The sequence below is a fragment of the Chiloscyllium plagiosum genome, unplaced genomic scaffold (assembly GCF_037043375.1).
Source record: "Chiloscyllium plagiosum isolate Xiang-an unplaced genomic scaffold, Cpla_swu_hap1 HiC_scaffold_35, whole genome shotgun sequence".
In the NCBI taxonomy this organism is placed as follows: Eukaryota; Metazoa; Chordata; class Chondrichthyes; order Orectolobiformes; family Hemiscylliidae; genus Chiloscyllium; species Chiloscyllium plagiosum.
The window spans coordinates 54,067,140-54,089,657 of record NW_028270173.1 but is presented as its reverse complement, the minus strand read 5'-3'; the positions used below and the strand labels follow the sequence as shown (position 1 = coordinate 54,089,657).

Here is a 22,518-nt window from a genome sequence, read left to right as displayed (position 1 = left end):
GCATTTTGGGAAAGCAAATCTTAGCAGGATTTATACACTTAATGGTAAGGTCCGAGGGAGTGTTGCTGAACAAAGAGACCTTGGAGTGCAGGTTCATAGCTCCTTATAAGTGGAGTCACAGTTAGATAGGATAGTGAAGATGACGCTTGGTATGCTTTCCTTTATTGGTCAGAGTATTGAGTACAGGAGTTGGGAGGTCATGTTTCGGCTGTACAGGACATTGGTTAGGCCATTGTTGGAATAGTGTGTGCAATTCTGGTCTTCCTATCGGAAAGATGTTGTGAAACCTGAAAGGGTTCAGAAAAGATTTACAAGGATGTTGCCAAGGTTGGAGCATTTGAGCTATAGGGAGAGGCTGAACAGGCTGGACCTGTTTTCCCTGGAGCGTTGGAGGCTGAGGGGTGATCTTAGAGGTTTACAAAATCATGAGGGGCATGGGTAGGATAAATAGGCAAAGTCTTTTCCCTGGGGTCGGGGAGTCCAGAACTAGAGGGCATAGGTTTAGGGTGAGAGAGTAAAGATATGGAAGAAACCTAAGGGGCAACCTTTTCACGCAGAGGGTGGTACGTGTATGGAATAAGCTGCCAGATGATGTGGTGGAGGCTGGTACAATTGCAATATTTAAGAGGCATCTGGATGGGTATATGAATAGGAAGGATTTGGAGGAATATGGGCCGGGTGCTGGCAGATGGGAGTAGATTGGATTGGGATACCTGGTCGGCATGGACGGGTTGGACTGAAGGGTCTGTTTCCATGCTATACATCTCTATGACTCTATGAATGAATGCTTGAATGAGTGAATGAAGGGAAATGAAGTTAGCTAAGAATCAAAATTATTTATAAATAACTCATCAACTCCTGACCATCTGCACTTTGCAGGAACACACAACCACTGAAAACAGAGTTCACTATGGGGTATCAATTTCCATTCTGTGAAATTGTGCAGCCATCCTGGCAAGTCCCTGTTTACAAAAACAGTTCTTCCTTCTTTCAGTCCACAGTTTTTTGAAGATGCAAAGACATAAGCAATACAGTCCTCACAGAGATTTGATCCTATGTTCTGATCTAACCTCACTGATCTATGAAACCATTCTCCCATTCCATTCAGTGTCTGTCTGTGTTTGTGTTTTCACCCTTTCCCATCACAGTTCAGCCTGAAGTGTTCATCTCCAGGAGGGAGCCCAATGGTCAGGACAAGCCACTCACTCTCTCCTGCCTGGTCACTGGGTTTTATCCTGTAGACATCGAGGTGACCTGGCTAAGGAATGGAGAGGTCATGTCTGAGACCCAATCCTCGGGGGTTCGACCGAACCACCCTAAACCCATCAGATCCAGAAAGAGATTGAGATCAATGCTGGGGATGAGGATCAATACTCCTGTCACATTGAACACTGCAGCTTGGTCAATGCCAAGATCAGTTGGGTAAGCAATATTGCACTGGATATTTGTGTGCGCGCACATGTGTGTGTTTGCGTGCCTGCACTTTCTAAGTCATTCACCTTTTGACTCTGTTCTCTCATTTAATGAAGTTATGAGTATGTCACCATAATTTCATTTAGCACCATGTCCATTCAACGTACATCATTTAGACTGCACTGTTATTCAACAGGACCATGGTTGGTTATCATCCTTGATCCTCTTGCTTCTCCACTTTCCAGATGCCTTGAACCCCAAGAAGCCGAAACCCTCCCCGTCCCAGTGTTAAAGGATATTCAGCAGTAAATATTTGCAAAGCCCTGGATAGGAAAGTTTCAAAGACTCACATGACTCTTTGTGACAAATTTTCTTTTCATCACAATCCAAGCTGAATACCCTTTAAACAATACATTGTTATGATCTCAGCTATTGTATAGGTTATATCCTAAAAGGATGTCTGTCCTGATGGATATCATTTTTATTATTTATGGTGCTGGACAGAGACTGAAAAATATTCATATGAACCTGCAGATGATCTTCAAAAATAGAACACAGGCTTACTACACAAAGAAACAAAGAAAGAAAGATATTTTCACAAACAGCAAAACAGAGTTTCACCAGAAACAGAAATTGCTAGAATTTTTTTCATCAGAAGGGTCACTGGACTCGAAACATTGACTCTGCTTTCTCTCCATTGTTGCTGCCAATTTTGCTGAGTTTCTCCAACAATTGCTAGTCCATCCAGTAGATAGGATCTGCAGGATCCTCCCACATTGGAAAAACGTTCACCAGTAAAGTTCTTAAATCCACAGTCCTTAGTGACCACTCCACTCTCTCTACGTCAAGTGGAAATGAGCTAATTATCCAAAATTTCCTTCAGTAAATTCCAATCTGAAAATAAAATCCAGTCTGTCCCTGCACTCCATTCCATGGAGAAATCTGAATTCTTGAATAAGGGCAGTTAAATACTTAACAAAATTGACTAGACTTCCATCCTTGCACAGATGCTTCAGATGGAGGATACCAGTGCATCTGAGCATGCAGCAGCTGCAGGCCCAGTGAATGCAGCATTCTTTGCTGCTTCTGCTCCCAATCTGCTGTCAAATGTAACAAAGTCAATTGGCTGTTTTGATGTTAGCTTCATCAATGAACCGTCATACCCTTTAAATGATTGAAAGACAATGCAAAGCTCATAGGAAGGCCACTGACAAAAAGCATACAGACCTCCTCCTCACCGTTGTTAGCTTCTTCACCTTTCATGCTCATGACTGAATCTGATTGAATCCATTGGATTAGGTTGTGGAGGGCAGTGGTCTGAATGGAGAAACTCGAGAGAAGATGTTAGCCACTGAAAGTATCTTTGCATTTCCTCTTTCATTCCATCCCTACAAGGTCGATATCAGTATGAAGACAGTCACACACTGAACTACACTAAATTGTGTCTACCTTTTTCAACATTCTCAGTCATCTTGAAGTCTGTTACTCTGTTCATTATTTATGACATTATCAAGTTTTATGCAATCCATAAACTTCTAAACTATACTGCTTAAACAAGTCATTTATAAACAACAATCAATGGTTCTAAAATCAAATCCTTGGGTAGATCATTCAGGTTATTCAAAAATTATTTTTCTTTAACAAATTAATACTTGGCGAATATGAAAGCTGTCGGGAAAAGTATTTCAAAATCTGGAACAGCAAGAAAACCACAAAATGTTTCCTGTTCTTTAGCCATTGAAGAGGCAGTTTCACTTCAGATTTAAATCTCATATTTGTGGGAAACAAATGCAGAATATATTAAAAATATGTTCTCCAAATGAAACTTCCCAAATAAAACAGTCTACCTCCAAATCGGAGGCATCCCACCCTAGCCTCAGGACATCCAATTTCCTGTAGGTCAGCAGAGCAAGTTAACTCTTTAATATCACATTGCGACCACATTATTCACAATCTACACAGATGTTTTAGAGTTAGGGACCACGTGTAGTGTGTCAAAGTTTGCAGATGACACCAAGATTAGTGGTAGAACAAAGTGTGCCAAGGACTCTGAAACTTTCAGGGAGTGGGCAAAGGTCTGCCAGATGGAGTATAACATCAATAAATGTGAAGTCATCCACTTTGGTAGGAATACAGTAAAAAGGATTATTATTTGGATGGTAACAAATTGCAGCATGCTGCTGTGCATAGGGTCCTGAATATACTTGTGGATGAACCACAGAAGGTTGGTCTGCAGGTACAACAGGGAATTAGGAAGGCAAATTCAATTTTGTCCTTCGTTGCCAAAGGGATTCAGCAATTTAAAGAGATTTAGTTTAAAAGTAGGGAGGTTATGTTGCGGCTGTGCGGGGTGCTGGCGAGGTCACACCTGGAGTACTATGTGCAGTCGTGGTCTCCTTACTTGAGAAAGGATGTCCTGGCACTGGAGGGGGTGCAGAGGAGGTTCACTAGGTTGATTCCAGGGTTGAAGGAGTTGGCTTTTGAGGAGAGACTGAGTAGACTGGGATTATATTCATTGGAATTTAGAAGAATGAGGGGGGAATCTTCTAGAAACATATAAAATTATGAAGGGAATAGATAAGTTAGAAGTAAAGAGGATGTTTCCATTGGCAGGTGAAACTAGGAGAAGAGGGCATAGCCTCAAAATTACAGGGAGCGGATTTAGGACTGAATTGAGAAGGAACTTCTTCACCCAGAGGGTTGTGAATCTATGGAATTCCCTGCCCAGTGAAGTAGTTGAGGCTTCCTCAGCAAATGTTTTTAAAGTTAAAATCGATACGTTTTTGAACAGTAAATGAATTAATGGTTATACTGAGAGGGTAGGTAAGTGGAGCTGAGGCCATCAAGAGATCAGCCATGATCTTATTGAATGATGGAGCAGGCACAAAAGGGCCAGATGGCCGACTCCTGCTCCTGGTTCTTATGTTCACATGTTCTCAGACAGAGGTCCTCTGCCTGACAACAACAATGGGATTGGTTGTCAGGTAATTGAACAACTTGAAGCAGATTTCTTTTAAAACCTTCAAATAGTGTGATGACTCTCAGAATAGCAGCTCATGATTTCCGACGTGTCATCCCCTTTGAATCATGACAATACGAAAAGAACACCAAATTCATATTGAAATAACTATAATCATATTTTACCAAAACCCATCATTGTCTGGGTGGCTTGAACAATGTACAATTGTCCTTCCTATTTGCTGTGCTCATGTGTCCTCTACCCTTGAGACATGATGTTAGTACAGGCACTGAGGTGAGTGTTGCAGAGTTTTGAGAAAGCACAGCTACTGACAGGGAGATATTGACAGCTGCCATTAGACTTAAAGCAATGCAAAGATGAATAAAGCAAGCCACAGTTAATATACCTGATGGAAGAATGTGGCACAGCTATTCCCTACCAGCTCCTGTGAAATGGCAGGGAATTATGAAGCTAAATTGGACATTATTACACATACAATGGCAGAATTATGAAACAGCAGCAGACTTGTTATGCAAACCATTTTCAGCCTCTCTGTCTTTTCTTCCTGACTTCCCTTTCCTAGTTTCTCTCTCATCTCTCTTCCACCCTCATAGAATAATAGAATCCGTATAGTATGGAAACAGACCCTTCAGACCAACAAGTCCACACCGACCCAGCGAAGAGTAACCTACCCAGACCCATTCCTCTACCCTATTACTCTACATTTACCCCTGACTATTGCACTTAACCAACACATCCCTGAACACTACAGGCCATTTAGCATCTTTGGGAGGAAATCCATATGGACATGGGGAGAATGTGCAAACTCTCCACAGACAGTCGCCAGAGACTGGAATCGAACTTGGGTCCCTCGCGCTGTGAGGCAGCAGTTCTCACCACCGAGCCACCACAGCCTCTCTCCATTCTCCCATCCTCCCTCCTCTGCAGTCTATTATCCACTCAGTCTCTCATCCATCTTCTCCCCAGTCTCTCTTCCAGCCACTGTCCCAGTCTCAAACTCCCCATCCCACTCTCTCCCTCAACTTCTCCCCACCTGTTTCTTTCCCTCATCTCCAGACTCTGCCTCCTTCAGAGTCTCTCTCTCTCCACAGTCCCTTCACCTCCTCCATTGCTTCACACCCCCCTCCCCTCATAGTCACTCTCATGCCCCTCTTTTTCTCTTGGAGACAGTGCGGACTGCAGATGCTGGACAGTCAGAGTCAAAATGTGGGTTGCTGGAAAAGCACAACAGGTCAGGCAGCATCCAAGGAGCAGGAGAGTTGACATTTCAGGCATTCATCAGAAATGTGGAGGCGGAAGGGGTCTGAGAGATAAATAGGGGTGGGGTGGGGTGGGCTGGGGTGGGCTGGGGAGAAAGTAGGTGAGAAGGCAATAGATAGATGCAGATAGGAGGTGATTGTGAGAGGTCAGTGGGGAGGGTGGAGCGGACTGGTGGGAAGGAAGGAAGGTAAGTCGAGTCAAGAGGGCGGTGCTGAGTTGGAGGGTTGAATCTGCAATGAGGTGGAGGGAGGGGAGATTTGGAAACTAATGATGTTGATGCCGTGCGGTTAAAAGGTCCTGAGGTAGAAGATGAAGCGTTCTGCCTCCAGTTGGCTGGTGGCTTGGATTTGGCAGTGGAGGAGACCCAGGACTTTAATGTCCTTGGGGAAGTAGGAAGGGGAGTTGAAGTGGTTGGCCACAGGTCGATAGGATTAGTTGGTACGTGGGAACCAGAGATGTTCCCTGAACCGCTAGGCAAGTTGGTGTCCTGTCTCCCTGATGGAGAGGAGACCACATCGAGAGCAACAGGCACAGTAATTGAGGGGGTGGATGTGCAGGAACATCTGTCGTATTTGAAATGATCCTGTGGGGTCTTGGATGGAGGTGAGTGTGGAGGTGTGGGCACAGGTTTTACACCTTGTGTCTTGGCAAGGGAAGGTGTAGAGAGTAGAGGATGGGTTGGTGGTGGGGGGAAGCATGGACCTAATGAGGGAGTCACAGAGGGAATGGGCTCTGCAGAATGCAGGTAGGGTGAGATTTAAGAGTAGGTGGTGAAAATGGCAGAGGATATTGCATTGTATCTGGAGATTTGTTGGGGTGAGGGTGAGGAAGGTGAGAACCAGGGGGTTTTCTATTCTTGTTGTGGTCAGATGGGTGGGGTTCAAGAGTGGAGATGTGGGAAGTAGAAGAGTGAGAGTATGGCACACTGACCTCTACCTTGCCGATGCCAGATGCCAACTCGCTGACACCTCGTCCTACCACGCCCTTGATGACGACCCCCACCTCACATCACCAAACTGTCATCTCCCAAATCATCCACAACCACATCACCTCTGGGCATCTCCCATCCACAGCCTCCAACCTCATCATTCCCCAACCCATCACTGCCCGGTTCGACCTCTTACCCAAAATCCACAAACCTGACTGCCCCGGTTGACTGATTATCTCCCCTGAAGCTGCCTGAACTGCTGTGCTCTTCCAGCACCACTAATCCAGAATCTGGTTTCCAGCATCTGCAGTCATTGTTTTTACCCAGCTAATTTTAATCCTACTGTGAATCGCCTTGCAAGGACAACTGCCTTGAAGAAGTTTTCCTCCTCTCTCTATAAGAATCTCAGGGAGTCCCTCTCCCACTGCAACTCCCAGGTCATTTCCTCTGCCCTGAAGCTCTTCAACCATGTCCTGAAACAAACTCGCTACCACAGCCACATTTGCTTCCTCAGCATCTGCCTCCATAACCAACTCATCCCACACGGACTCCAGACCACCTTTAAACCAGCAGAGTTCGGACCCGAACAGGACAAACAGTACAGACTACAGATTCAAAAACACCAGCAACGGTTCTCCTTCAAGATCCTCCGCTCCACGCTTGCAGCAATGCGCTGGCACCTAACCTCTCTACAGTCAGCCCTGCCTCAGCTGAGGGCCACACTCTCTCAGAATTGCAAAGGACCCACTCTGTACTACATCCTCAGGAGAATCCATACTCTCAACAAACAGTATTTCAACTCCATCTCAAATATCAAAAACTGTAAGTACAACAAACTTTTATCTACCCACCTCCATAACCAGCACTCCTCAAACATTCCAGTAGATTCCCCCAGCCTCTGGAATTGCTTGGGCGCCATTAGCCAACCCCCACGCTGATTGATGATGTCACTTCCGCCCCCATCATGGCCACTCCCACAGCCACTTCCACCCCTCACAATGCCTCATGCACTACACATGACATCACTTCTGCCCCTCACATCATCACCGATGTCACATGCTCAGTGACTTCTGCCTCCCCTACTGCCGTGTTTGCCACCACTTCGCCCCCCCAACAGCTCCACTCACCTGCATTCTGCTGACATGCCCCCCACAGATCCCACTGTCACCATCCCCGCCCCCCAGAACCCTGAGGGGAACACCACCCCTGCTCATGACTCCATCCCCATTCCCCCATCACCACACCAACTCCAGTTACAGGCTCCATTCCCATTCCCAGCTCACACCCACATCGGGTCCCAGATCCCAGCCCTACTGAGTTTTCACCATCCCTCTAGACCTCCCCCTCACTGAGGACGAACGACCAGTCCTCAGCAAAGGACTCACCTTCATCCCCCTCCGTCCACGCATCAATGACTTTCTTCCGCTGCCTCCACGTCCGAGCTTACTTTCACCATCAGGACTCCCGTCCACATACCGAGGACCCCTTCGCCCACCTCCAACACATTGTATCCACTTGGATACCCCCCGCTGGCCTATTACCCGCCCTTGACCTCTTCACTTCCAACTGCCGCCAGGACATTAACCGCCTCAACCTATCTAACCCCCCCCCCCACTCCAACCTCTCACCCTCACAACGCACAGCCCTCCAATTCCTCTGCTCCAATCCTGACCTCACCAACAAACCAGCAGATAAAGGGGGTGCAGTGGTAGTCTGGCGCACTGACCGCTACACCGCCAAAGCTAAACGCCAACTCAAGGACACCTCTTCCTACTGCCCCCTCGACCATGATCCCACCCCCCCATCACCAAACCATCATCTCCCAGACCATACAGAACCTCATCACCTCAGGAGATCTGCCACCCACAGCTTCCAACCCCAGTCCAGGAACCCCGCACTGCCCAGTTCTACCTCCTTCCCAAGATCCACAAGCCTGACCACCCTGGCTGACCCATTGTCTCAGCATGCTCCTGCCCACTGAACTCATCTCTACCTACCTCGACACTGTCCTACTCCCCCTAGTCCAGGAACTCCCCACATACGTTCGAGACACCACCCACGCCCTCCACCTCCTCCAAGACTTCCGTTTCCCTGGCCCCCAATGCCTCATCTTCACCATGGATATCCAATCTCTCTACACCTCCATCCGCCACGACCAGGGCCCCAACAGTACCTTTCCACCGACACTCTCATTCGTTTGGCCGAACTGGTCCTCACCTTTAACAATTTCTCCTTCGAATCCTCCCACTTCCTCCAGACCAAAGGGGTAGCCATGGGCACACGTATGGGCCCCAGTTATGCCTGTCTCTTTGTTGTCCACGTAGAACAGTCCATCTTCCGTAATTACACCGTAATTGATGGAGAGATTGATGTCTTTACATCATGCTGCTAAACGCAATCTCTTTCCAATATACAAGAACTGACTGCCACGAGTTGGCCGGGAATCGAATCGAGGTACGTGGGAATTGAGAGTTTGACCACTGAACCAGCAATGCACCCCATAGCTGGAGACAAACAAACTACTCTTCCAGGATACCCTTGCTGCTGGAGATTGCTGATAGAGCCCACCCACTAAATTGCTCTGGATGGTGGGGTGTGGGAGTCCATTCAGTGTCAACCTGAGGAGAATCCCCCCCCCCCCGGAAAATAAAACTACCTGCAGTCTATTTGCAGTCTATTGCCAACAGGAGGAAGTCCGGTTCGGACAGTATTTGTTTCACTGTGTGGAACTGAAACTGTCTGTGTCTGATCTTCCTGGTGACTGATGATAGATTTTGTTCATCTCTTCATTTTACTGAGACTGACCAATCATTGACTCTCTGGTTCTGCTGCTTGAAGTTCAGGAAATTATCAAAGTTAAAAACCACACAATACCAGATTATAGTTCAACAGGTTTATTTGGAAGCACTAGCTTTCGAAGCGCTGCTCCTTCATCAGGTGGTTGTGGAGTATAAGATCGTAAGACACAGAATTTATAGCAAAAGTTTACGGTGTGATGCAGCTGAAATTATAAATTGAAAAAGACCTTGATTGTTTGTTAAGTCTCTCATCTTTTAGAATGACCATGTTGGTTTCAGTTCTTTCATATGTAAATCCCAGAACTTTGTAAAAAAGTTACGTCCCAAGTGAACTTTAACAATAGGTACCATGTCGTTTCAAATAATACATTGAAAGTGTGAGGCTGTCTGTGCCCCAATGTTCAGACTGATTCTATTTCTAAAAAAGGGATTTACAGAAATTTGAATGGTTTCATGCAGTTTTTGAGCAAATAAACTCCATTGCACAGTCTGGGAGACTCTGATGGGATTTGTGTCCAGGTCTCCTGACAGCAGGATGTAGAAACCCCGAGATCAGAGAAGCTCCGAGCAAATGGGAAATGGTTCCAATGGAGAATTTTAATTTTCACATCGATTGGGAGAAGCCAAACAGCTTCATCATTCCTGGTCTAAAGTCTTGTAAACCCTGCGGGGAGGAGAAGGATACTCCATGTTTAACCCAGCCCAGGCTCAGCTGTGATGATGCCCTTGAAAAGGATGGTTTTCTCTTCAATTTCCACAGCCTAAGAAAACTAGACAGAACAATTTGGAAGCTTGGCCGGGGTTTATTCATGCATATGCAAATAAGATACACTCTCCCATTGGGAAAAATGGATCTCCCCAAGCTATTCCCAACTGGGGACAGTCTTTCACTTCTCACATGGACCTTACGTTATTCGAATACATCAATGAATTTTAGTCCATTCATACAGTCCCGGTCAGGTTCCATCTGTGATGTTTGAATCTTAACACCAGGGTACTGTCCAGGAAGTGGGATAGGCTGGGCTGGGGGAAAGGTAAACAGATGGCTAACTCCTCTGTCTTGAGTCCTGTTTTAATGGGACATCTAACCTCATGGACTGGAACATCCTATCTCTTTACTGCCCCTGGGGAAGGTCTTAGGCTGGCAGTTCTGGGTTTCCCATGGGAAAGGAGTCATTTTCTCTGAGCCAAGCATCATTCCCAGGATGATGGGGTCTCACTGTCCTGTATGATTCTGGTCCTGAAGACTTTTCTGTTGTAACAAAAGTTGCAATGATGAATGAAGTTATAGTTCATTATCGTGACAGTAATAATCAACAGACAATTGCCAGGCAGCAATTCATGGCAGAATCTTTCAGTCAGACTAGAAGTACAACACAGCATTTAGAAACAAACATTCAAACTTCGCAAAGAAATATCTGTGTACATTAATGAAGAGCATGAACCAGACACATGGTAAGAGAATTGATTCAGAAACTCCCCCTGGTCTGTCCCGTGTTCCCAATGCCATGAGTTATGGACATAGGGCACATTCTTCTGTTCTAACTCTTCCTTTTCTGAAGAAGGTATTGATAAAGTTGTGATGCATTGAGGAAGGTCAGGGATTTGATTTGCAGGTGGGAACCTGGTTGGATGGTTAAGATTCTCCAGGAATGGGCAGTTTGTTGGAGAATTCCTATCATCTCACTGAGTCTCAATGTCTATTCATATATAAAGGTGGGGATGGGAAATCTATCTTCTCCAGGATTACGGAATGGGCAGTGTGGATTTAGGAGGCAGTGTGAACAGGAAATAGAAATCTCTGTAGTAAATGCTTCTGAGAGATAACGAAGGGGAGATGATCAAGGATAGAGTCAGTCCCTCATGGATAGAGAATGTGAGGAGAATCAATCAGCAGAAATTAATGTGACTGAGTGTTTGCATGTAGATATGGGTCCCTGTTCCTGTTCAAACTATCAGGAATCAATCAAGATAATTAATTCTATAACTGCGCTGTACTGTTCAAACTGTTCTATCATGAACATTCCACTCAGTCCATCTCCCAGCATTGATCCCTGGGTCACTCCACCCCCCAGCATTGACCTCTGGGTAACTCCACTCAGTCCATCCCCCAGCATTGACCTCTGGGTCACTCCACTCAGTCCATCCCCCAGCATTGACCTCTGGGTCACTCCACTCAGTCCATCCCCCAGCATTGACCTCTGGGTCACTCCACTCAGTCCATCGTCCTGCACTGACCCCTGGGTAACTCCACTCAGTCCATCCCCAGCATTGACCTCTGGGTCACTCCACTCATTCCATCACCCAGCACTGACCCCTGGGTCACTCCACTCAGTCCATCCCCCAGCACTGACCCCTGGGTCACTCCACTTAGTCCATTCCCCAGCACTGACCTCTGGGTCACTCCACTCAGTCCATTCTCCCGTGCTGCAGTGTTTACCTCCAGGAGGGAGCCCAATGGTCAGGACAAGCCGCTCACTCTCTCCTGCCTGGTCACTGGGTTTGATCCTGCAGACATCGAGGTGACCTGGCTAAGGAATGGAGAGGTCATGTCTGAGACCCAATCCTCGGGGGTACGACCGAACCACGATGGGACCCATCAGATCCAGAAAGAGATTGAGATCAATGCTGGTGATGAGGATCAATACTCCTGTCACATTGAACACAGCAGCCTGGCAGAGGCCCAGCTCTATCAGTGGGGTAAGGGACTGGGCACAATGTTTGTGTGTCTGCGTCTCCCCTTGTGTCCGTGTCTGTGTGTGGCTGCACTCAGCCCTGGTTAATCACCTGAATGAACTGATATTTTTTCAATTTCATTAGAGTATCCTGATTTTAAAAAGTGAGTATATTTAATATTAACTACAAGAGGAAGTAGGGAAGCAACACACATGTAAAGAGTTTAGAAATAAGATGAAAATTTTAAAAAAAGTTGATCAATCTCTGAATTGTTCACGAATAATAAATATTTGAAAGTTGTGGCCATTGTAGTGTATGTTGCCAGTAGCATTAGTTGACAGTCAATTTTGAGATTATTAGCTACATAATTTGAATGGAACCCTTTTGTCCTCATTTATTTCAGTATTGCCTAACTGGCAGAACATAAGTTAAGATTTCCCTTTGTACAACCTGCAGCGCAAGGGTGTTTAAGTAGCTGTTCTTCCAGCTGGAACTAATCCACACACTCGGTTATGTGATCAGTCACAAACCAGACTAACATTCAAACTCTTGTAACCTCTCTCTGCCCTTGTGTGTTCTTGAAAGATGGAAGACGGAAATGTTTCTCTCCTTTTTTTTTACTACCTTGCTAAGTGTGAGATACTCATTGGAGATTACAGGTTGATTTTGCAGCAGCCTTTCTCCCTTGACAGCTCATCTGGTGTGAATTCCTGTCTCTCTTGCACTCTCACTCTCTCGCCAGGCAGCAACTGAATTTATTTCTGCGGTCAACCTTTGGCTACATGTCATCTCTTTTTCTTTTAAGAAAGGCTGAATTGTTGCAATTAAGGTTTGATAGCCTTGTGGGAAATCGATTTCCAGATTTTAACTGTTCCTTGTTACATATTTCATCTTGTCCTTAACATCTTTAGGCTGGATGATCTTACACTCCCCCCACATTGAATAAAGCTATGTCAAACGGGATTTGCTCATTTAATCTGTCTATGTGTCTTCATTATGCCTCCTAATGTAGTGCCATCTGTAAACTTGGATGTCCAACTCCCCGTTCCTTTATTTAAGTTATTACTGTAAATGGTGAAAAGCTGAAGCTGCAGAGCAGATGCCTGGGAATATTACTTATCATATTCACAAAGATCGTGGCACAGTGATAAGCAAGCAGAAAGGAATTGCCCTGGGAGTCCTCAACATGAACTCTGAACCCCATGAAGTCTATGGCATCAGGGCAAATATGGGCAAGGAGCCCTCTTGCTGATTACCACATTTCCTTCCTAATCATTTGTTGTTAATTGCAGAGACACTTGTTCCTTCTGCCTCACCTCCCATTGATCAGGGTTAAATTCCATCTGCCATTGATTGTTCATCTGGCCAATCCATTTATCTTCTCCTGGAACCAAGACCTTCTTTGTCACTTGTCACCCACCTGGCAAATGTTTGTGTCATCCGCAAGCTTATTTCTCGTCCTTCCCACAGCCTCATCTTTGTGGTTTATATAAATCTATCACAAACTGGATGAATTCAGCTCCAACCGCACAAATGAAGCATGTCACCATCCAGGACAAAACAGCCTGCTTAAATGCAGCCCATGTATGTATTATTTCCAACATTTATTCCCTCCTGCACCAATGCACAGTGGCAGCTGTGTGCATCATCTCCAGGGTGCACACTCCACTAACAACATGTTTCACCACATAGCTTCCACTAACTAAAAGGTCAGGCGCAGAAGATACTTGGGAACACTACTATCTGCATGTTCCCCTTCCAGTTACTCGCTATCCTGACTATGTATAGTATCCTGGCTCCTTTACTGTCACTGGGTCCAAGTGCTGGACCTCCCTTATGAACAGCATTGTGGGTGGCTCAAATGCAAAGGGCTGCTGAATTTCAAGAGGCAACACATATCAACTTTCTGCAGGGCAATTTGAAATGATCAATAAATGTTTGCCCACCAATATGGCAGCAGCCCATGAATGAGTAAAAGAAAAAGTTTTTAATGCATCTGTGCACGTTTTTAATGCTGGAGAAGGAGTTTACCCTCCAGCCCCTCCAGACTGGAAATAAATTGTTGTTATGCAACATCGCAGTGGCTTTTAATAATAACTTTGCATAGCTGTACATATCTATTTTTACATTCCCAAACTTTTCATAATTACAAAACTATTCTGATTGATCATGCTCTGATTTAACCTGGATAATCTCTCAATTCCACCCCCCCCCCCCCCCCCCCCCCCCATCCCCAACCCTATTTGGTTAAACTATAGCGAATGGAATTCAGTATTCCACCTGTCAATACCTTACACTTGGCCTCATGACCATCTCTAAACTTGGATGTATCATTCTCTGCCAGGGAACTCCTGTGACACAGTGGTAGTGTCCATACCTCTGGAGGAGAAGCCAATGGCTCATGTCCCACTAGAGGACTTCATGGCCAGTGAAGGTTTGGAAACTGTCCTGGTGTGACAATGGCCCTGAGTGAGATTGGAAAGTTTTCTGGTCGTTCAGGACTTCCTGGTTAGTGCAGCACAACTGTCTCATATTCAATGATATCAAGGATGTGATCTTCCAACGAGCAAGCATCATCCTCATTCCGACAACTCTGTTCCTTTATCAAACGCATTCATAGCGATGGTGAAAAGCTGAGGACCCAGTACAGACTCCTGAGGATGAAAACTTGTCACATCTTGCCAATGTGAAAGCATCCCAGTTATTCCCATTCTCCATCTCCTTCCTCAATTCTGGAGGTTTGTAAAGACTAGGTCCACAAACGTTCCCTGATACACACTGAGCTCTGATTCCCTCCAATTTCATATAGTCTTATTATTGTCAATAATTCTCTTGTTTGGAACCTTATCAATGACCTCCATGAAGTCCAAAAACTTTATGTCAAACACCATGTTAGTCAGCTCCTCTGCAAATTCAGTGAGGTTCGTCAGACATGAGCTCCCCTTCACCAATCCATCTGTTTAATCAGCTGATCCTTATCTAAGTATCTGTCCCTCAATCTCTGGACATCTGTGGGAGCCTTTTCTTTGAGCTGGATTCTCTCATTTATTTCATGTCTTGATCACAATGGGTTCACTGCAGTAGATTAGGACTAAGTTCTGGGGTTGAATTGGACCAAATGCTTATTTTAAAGAGTTTGCTGTTTCTCTGTTGTTTTCTTCAATACCAGCTCTGCCCAGTTTTCCATGGTCAGTTTATTCCTCCTCCCTTTGAGGTTTGATGTTCAATATAGCCCTGGGGATTGAACAAGGAAAGGACACAGAGACATAGGGGAGAATGGGAACTGAACTATCTGGGAAAGTAGTCCCTGGGATTGGGACAACACAGTCTTTACACCCCATCAATGGGATCTTTAGTGACTTCACTGGAGAGTGAAACTGGGCGAAGGTCAAACCAGCATTTCAACCGATCCCATCAATTCCCAATGGTTGGGTTTAGTTAACATTGTTCCCAATCAACACAGAACTGGGAATGGATCCAGGAACAGAGAAAATTCTGATTATTCAAATTTGTTCAGGAATTTTGCAAAACAATTGGAGATGCTCCCATCTTGGAACTTTCATTGCATCAATGATCATTCCACCAGCTGTTATTGTGGGGATAATCAGGATATTCATCTGAAAAAGACCATGGAGCAGTAAGAATCAGAGGGGAATGTGGAACCGAGGGGACAGAGTGAGTGTGGGGGAATCTCCAGTACTGGGAGTACAGGGGACTGTGTTGAATGGATCTGACTGTATACCCACACACACATTAACATGTATAAACACATTCCCTGGGGAGAAAGTGAGGTCTGCAGATGCTGGAGATCAGAGCTGAAAATGTGTTGCTGGAACAGCGCAGCAGGTCAGGCAGCATCCAGGGAACAGGAGAATCGACGTTTTGGGCATAAGCCCTTCTTCAGGAAGGGCTTATTCCTGAAGAAGGGCTTATTCCTGAAGAAGGGCTTATGCCCAAAACGTCGATTCTCCTGTTCCCTGGATGCTGCCTGACCTGCTGCACTGTTCCAGCAACACATTTTCAGCTAAATACATTCCCTGCCTGATCTTCCTTTATGTGATCCGCCCAGATTCCGTCTAATATTGATCATTAAACCTACATGCACACACTCACATCCTCGCTGACTGACTGAATATCAATAGAGCAGGAGAGATCTCCAGAATCTCCATAAAGTGTAAGGATGGAGGGGAGTGTGGGAATGAGGATCTCTTCCACAATTCCCTCACATTAGTTGTGTTCCTGATCTCTGAGAATGGGTTATTCCAGATTGTGTTGAAAGGTGTATAATTATTATCACTGTTTGGGATTTGGATTTTAAAATAGAGGCAGATGGAAGATGGTCAGTTCTGTAAAGGTGACCCCTTTAAAAAGGTTAGAAACTCATTTCAAGCAGTGACTTCAGTGCGTCAATTCCAAGAAGGCATGTTACTGCCCTCAAATGGCAGGCAGGCTCCTTGCAGTGTTTATTGTTTAAATGTTCATGCTGAGTTTATGTCAAACAAGGAAAAATAATAAAGATCATTAGTTTAGCTAAGTTTTGACTTCAGAATAGAAGGGTAAAGATTTTAGTTCATTGGTGAGAACAGTTTTCTTTCTGTCAAAAGAGCATCGTTGTTCCGTTCAGGGGAACCCGTCGCCCACCCTGAAGTGTTGGCATTTGTGGAGTTTCTAAGCCAGGAGAGTTTGGATTGAAGTCTTCAAGTTGCTGGAACTAGACATGTGCAGACCATCAGAATTCTGAAAGGTTCAAGCCATTGGATTTGGAAAGGAATCATTAACCTGTCGCAGCATTCTGACAGTCAGACACTGGAGAGAGTCAGTAAGATAAACTCTTAAAACGTTGAGTGTGGAGTGAAATTTCCCTGCAGTTGAGTATCTGTAAAAGTGTAGTGCTGTGGGATAGACTGGATCTTTGATTTATTGTATACCTTCAGATCGATCTGTCTTGTATGTACATGTGCCTGTGGTTGTTCCATTTCCTTTTCTATAATAAACTTCTCTCTTTCTGAAGAATATCAGTAGCTTTATATGAATATATTTCAGTGAGGAATCCGCATGGTAACCAATTGCAAATATTAAACTTATGATCTGTGAGCCAGTTTGATTCTGGGTTCACTTGCCAAGTGTGAATCAACTGGGATCATTCCATCTGATATTGATGCTGTTTCTGCAGATTCACCAAATGGGATGGAGACAGCAGCTCACAGGAAGTGACTGAGGGAGTGGATCATTGGGAATGAAATCCATTTGAATTTGATTCACATTTTTGGCATTCAGATGATTTAAAAACCAGATCAATCATCAACTGCGTATGAGACTTTGCCAACAGTTTTCTGATAAAGTTTAAAAGATCATAACAAGATTGATATTTTATTAAGAGTTATCTAACTTAATGTAATTGATTCTATGACATATCCAAGTGGCGAGGATAACATCGAAGCAGATATCTCATCTCCCGGAGTGTGAACAAGTCAGGGGTCCCTTTACAATTCTTTCCTGTGAATGTCTCGAGGATTGTGTGGGTCTGGTGCACATTGTACAGGAAGCACTGAGCCTTCAGCCCACAGACCATATGGGGCCAGAAATCAATGAAATGGAGGCTCCCAACATGGATGTGACTGGAGCCAGGCCTCATGGAGCAGCTGAGGAAACCCGGCCTGCAGCTGCCAGGGCAGCTCGAGAGCAGCTGGGGGCTGATGGATGTGGACATTGAGAAGGAGAAAATCCCTCTCCCTCCCCCAGGAAATCAGAGAGAAGAGCAGTGGAGATGGAGAGGGAAACAAGGGACATTTTAGTTCAGCAGCAAATCGACTTTGCAGGATGTTTGTGGGGGATATTGCTGAACAACGTCAACTTCATCTGGTCGGGTCAAAACCTTTCAGATCATTTATATTAATGAGCAGTTTCTCTACTTTGTAAATGTTTGTGATGTCGAGATATTATGTCAATAAAAATTATTTTGTACAATTTGAACTGACACCAGGCCAAACTATAAATAAAATGATGGACACCAATAGAACAGAAACAATTTATTATTTAGAAATAATTTCCTTAAATAAAACATTTCCTCAAAATGAAACATTAAAAACTGACCCTCTCATCAATGCCTGAGAATCACTCTCACAGGATGCAGTGGGGTGGGGAGCAGATAAAGATATTCCCCTGTAGGAGCTGCCACCCTCATGCCACCTGTATCTCCCCCTGTGCCCGTATCCTGCCCCCCCCCTCCTGTCCCAGAGACATGCCCAGCAGCTGAGAACTCCTCCCTGGGGAGCTGCTGGCCAGAAGCTGCATCCATGAGAGCTCCAGCTGCTCTCCCTTGGGCCTGCCCTGTTTCTGTACTCGGAGCTGCCAGGAGGCCTTCTATTGGGCTGCTTTGTATTCCTGCCCGAGCAGCTGTCTCCAACTGCTGGGTTTGTATTGGCCTCTGGTTAGGGGGCCTTGCAGCATCCTCCATGTGGCCAGAAGGATTGAGATGGGTCTGCTTTGGACCAGGCAATGCCTCAGGAATGCATTTTCTCCAAAGGCCCAGCTGCTGAGAAGCCCTTGTCTGAACCTCCCCCATCTCCTGCTGCTCAAGTGCAGAGAGTCAAGGTGCTTGTCATGTTGAGCCACCAGTCCATTGCTCAGGTCAGTAATGAACACCTCTTCCAGCAGAGTGTCAACATGGGCCTGATGTGGTCCCTGTGTCACTGAAGACCATGGAGCAAGTCCTTGAACTGTTGGAGGTCCCTCAGGCCCTGATAGATCAGACCGGTTTATCACCCACCCTCCCAGTAACCCCACCCCATTAGCTTCATGGCTGCCCTAATGCCTCCCTCAGACCAAGAGGGGCACGGAGATGGAGAGTTGGGGATTAGATTATCATCCCAGTCTCGGGACACTCCCAACATTAACACCCGAAGGTGCAACATGGGGACAGGAGTGAGAGTGCCACTTCACCTGCCCTCCCAGCCCAGGGTGCTCCCCCTCCTGTTCATCTGGATGTCACTCCCCTTCCCCCTCCAGCTCAGTTACTGTCTCACTTCCCTCTGTGTCCCAGGGCTCAGTGCCTTCTCCAGGTCCCCTTTCACCCCCCTCGGCTGCTGACACTGACTCCCCCCTCCCCATCCAGCCGGTGTGTCCAAAGGCAGCACCTGTCAGAAGGAAACATTGACAATGCAGGTTCCTCTCCATCTGTCCCAGCCCAGAAGCTTGTGTGCTCAGCCCTGGGTGAAACATTCAGCTGGTGAGCCTGCCCTTTCCTCCCTCCAATAGCTGCTGAGTCACCAGTCAGTGAAGTATTCCTGACTCCCAGCAGCTGCCTGGCCCTCTCTTCACACTCATTCAGATCCTTCCAAAAGGACACTCCCCCCCCACCGGGAATGAACACTCCCAGTCATTATCGACCAACCAACTCTGAAACACACATATTATATAAACATCACTTTGTGCTTTCTGAACAAAAACAGAGATTGCTGGAAAAGCTCAACAGGTCTGGCTGCATCTGTGAAAAGAAATCAAAGAAATCAGACCAGTTCTGAGGAAGGGTCACCAGACTTGAAATGGTAACTCTGATTTCTCTGCACAGATGCTGCCAGACCTGCTGAGCTTTTCCAGCCATTTCCATTGTTGTTTCTGATTTACATCATGGAGGAAGGGCTCATGCCCGAAACGTCGATTCTCCTGCTCCTTGGATGCTGCCTGACCTGCTGCGCTTTGCCAGCAACACATTTTCAGCTCTGATTTACAGCATGTACAGTTCTGTCGGTGTTCACTGTGTACATCCTGCTTGGTTTGGGGAAGGCTTCCTGGGGAGTTACATGGTCATAACCCCCTCCCAGTTCACACTGAACTGAAGCTCAAACACTGCTGATTCCAACATCCACAATCTGCAGAGTGAATGAATTAACCCTTTCCTGTGAAATCATTAATGAAGAATTCAGACAAATCAATGATCAACAATAATTTATTGATTAGCAACTGCAATGATCAGTCTCTGCAGTTAATTGTTGATGTTAAAAAGTGACAGATTTGAGAAAGTGTGAGGGAGGAACCATCCGTGAAGATCCCTCTGACGGTGACACTGCTCACATTTCTGAGACGGGATGGAAACACGACTTGAGAAGGTCTCACTTGAAGAATCAGGATCCAAACCTGGAGATCTGGGATCCACTGCTCAATCTGTGGAAACACATTCCCTGGAGAAGTCAATCTCAATCCTGAAAGAGCTGGGTGTGAGCAATAAGCTGCAGTTCTGTGTGTCTGCTGTGATATGGAAGGATAGACAATGATGTCCATGTTCACACTGGAACAGGAGAATCCCGTTATTCCACAATGAGGCTCCAGGAATGCCCTGCAATGGGGCCCAGAAACCCACAAGGTCAGGAATGGAGAGACACAAGGCAATCACTTCAGGGTGGGGAGGGGAGGGGAATTAGTCTGACAGGGTTTAACAGTGTCTGGGTGGGTGGGACAGGGTCAGGAGGGGAGGGGAATTAGTCTGACAGGGTTTAACAGTGTCTGGGAGGGTGGGACAGGGTCAGGAGGGGAGGGGAATTAGTCTGATAGGGTTTAACAGTGCCTGGGAGGGTGGGAAAGGGTCAGGAGGGGAGGGGAATTAGTCCAACAGGGTTTAACAGTCTCTGGGAGGGTGGGACAGGGTCAGGAGGGGAGTGAAGAAGTTCCAATTAAGTCTACAGAGAGAAATTGATATATCATTTATTAAGTTGGAATAGAGATGTCCAAAGCTGAGAAAATAAAAAAAAGTTCAAAGTGGAATGAAATATAAGATTTCGCACTCTGAAATATTCTCTCTCACTCACTGGACCCAGGATTCAATCACCCTCAGCACTAACGAACCAGATTCACATAGTACAGTGCAGAGCGAGTCAAGGGTGAAGGGGTGGAGGGAGAGGGAGTAGGGGATGAGAAAATAGGGGGTGAGGATTGGAAGGAGAGGTTGTGGGGTTGGGGGGGGGGGGGGGGGGAGGGAGTTGAGGAAGAGACGGATGAGAGAGTCATGAAGAACTGAACCGTGAGGAAACTGATGAGTGTCCCATCCAGGAGAATGTAACTCTACACCTTCCAATCCCTCTCCCATCATTTCCAACAGTCTGTCCCCTCTATCACTTACTGTAGGTCCCACTTGGGGAATCTGCAGAAACAAAATAAATGTCCATTAGAATGAGGAATGATCCATTCTCAGAGAGTGAGAACACAACAAGTGTGAGGGAATGGAGTCTGTGTAAGTCATATTGGGTCCTTTTGATGTGCCGTTAGTTCTTTCTGCTGTGTTAATGGCTGTGGTGCATCAGGACCCTGTGGAATCCCTGTCCTTGCAGACTCTGAGGGAACATCCTGGGAAATTGAAGATCCTGCCGGGGTTGGGGGAAGTGGTGCTGTTCCGGTTTTGGGGGATTCTACAGCCACTCATCCTTCTGTGCCTCCCTCAGCAGATCTCCGCCTTAGCTCTGAGACTGACCACACTGTGGGTGTCACTGCCATCCCCAGGGTTGAACCTCTCTCTGACTTTGGGGAACCTGGCACAGTTCCTGACACCTCCTGTCAGGGTACCCTGTTCAGTCGGGAAACTCTCTGCAAATTAATTGGTTCTTATTTCTTGTTCCCCACAGGGTCCCACCTTCGAGATTGCCCAGTTGTGTTAATGTCATGTTCCAGTCTGCACTGAGCAGCCAGCCAGCACAGCTCACTTCTGCCAACTACAGTTGGTGCTGCGTTACTGATCCAATCCACTGTCCTGCCCAGGAACCTCAAGCTGTGCCCTCCTCGGAGCACCTCCCTGACTCCTTGAGGAGGTACCACCTGCACTATGGGGGTGGCACTCGATCCATGCCCGCTTGGTCCTTTCAGCCCCTCCACATACTATCACCCTGAAGGTTGGTGCCCAGTTACCTTCGGTGCCACAGTACACTTTACGAGCTGCTGCCATGGAAGGAATACACCCAGTTCTTGCTTCTCTGCTGCACCAGGGGATCCTAGTGCCCACACAGCGCTCCCTGCAATACACTCATCCTCCTGACTCCCAAACGGGGCAGATCAGGCCATTAGAGGTTTGTGCAGGACCTGAGAGCCCGTTACTGCCATTGCTGCCCCCCATTCCCCGGTGGTACCGGGCACCAATGCCATCCTCTCGAGTATTCCTGCTTTGGTGACTTTTTTTTTTAGTGATTGACCTTGGTCCGCCTTTTGCTCGAATAAATTGTCCCCGAAAGCAGTGCCTTTTCACCTTTCCTTCCAGTACATGTGGACAGAGATTCCCTAAGGGTATACGAACAGCCCCACTGTATCTGCCTGGGCAGTGCAGCGGGTACTCAGAACCCTTCAAGTGACTTGCAGCAGCGTCCTTCTTCAATACGCCCATGTCTTGTTTTTTTTTTATTTCAAAAATATACTTTATTCATAAAATTATTTGAATCTCTATGCAATTGGTCATTCCATTCTTGTGCACACCTTACATTGCT

General features: G+C 46.2%; 1 protein-coding gene across 1 annotated transcript in view; it reads left to right on the top strand.

Moving 5' to 3' along the window:
• The window catches only part of LOC148140922 (uncharacterized), a 245,778-nt gene extending 227,926 nt beyond the window's left edge, over window positions 1-17,852 (top strand). The window contains exon 14 of the mRNA XM_087979048.1: window positions 17,598-17,852. Within this exon, the coding sequence (XP_087835174.1) occupies window positions 17,598-17,768 (171 nt within the window). The 3' untranslated portion in view covers window positions 17,769-17,852. The remainder of the gene's footprint in view (window positions 1-17,597) is intronic.
• The last annotated feature ends 4,666 nt before the right edge of the window (window positions 17,853-22,518 follow it).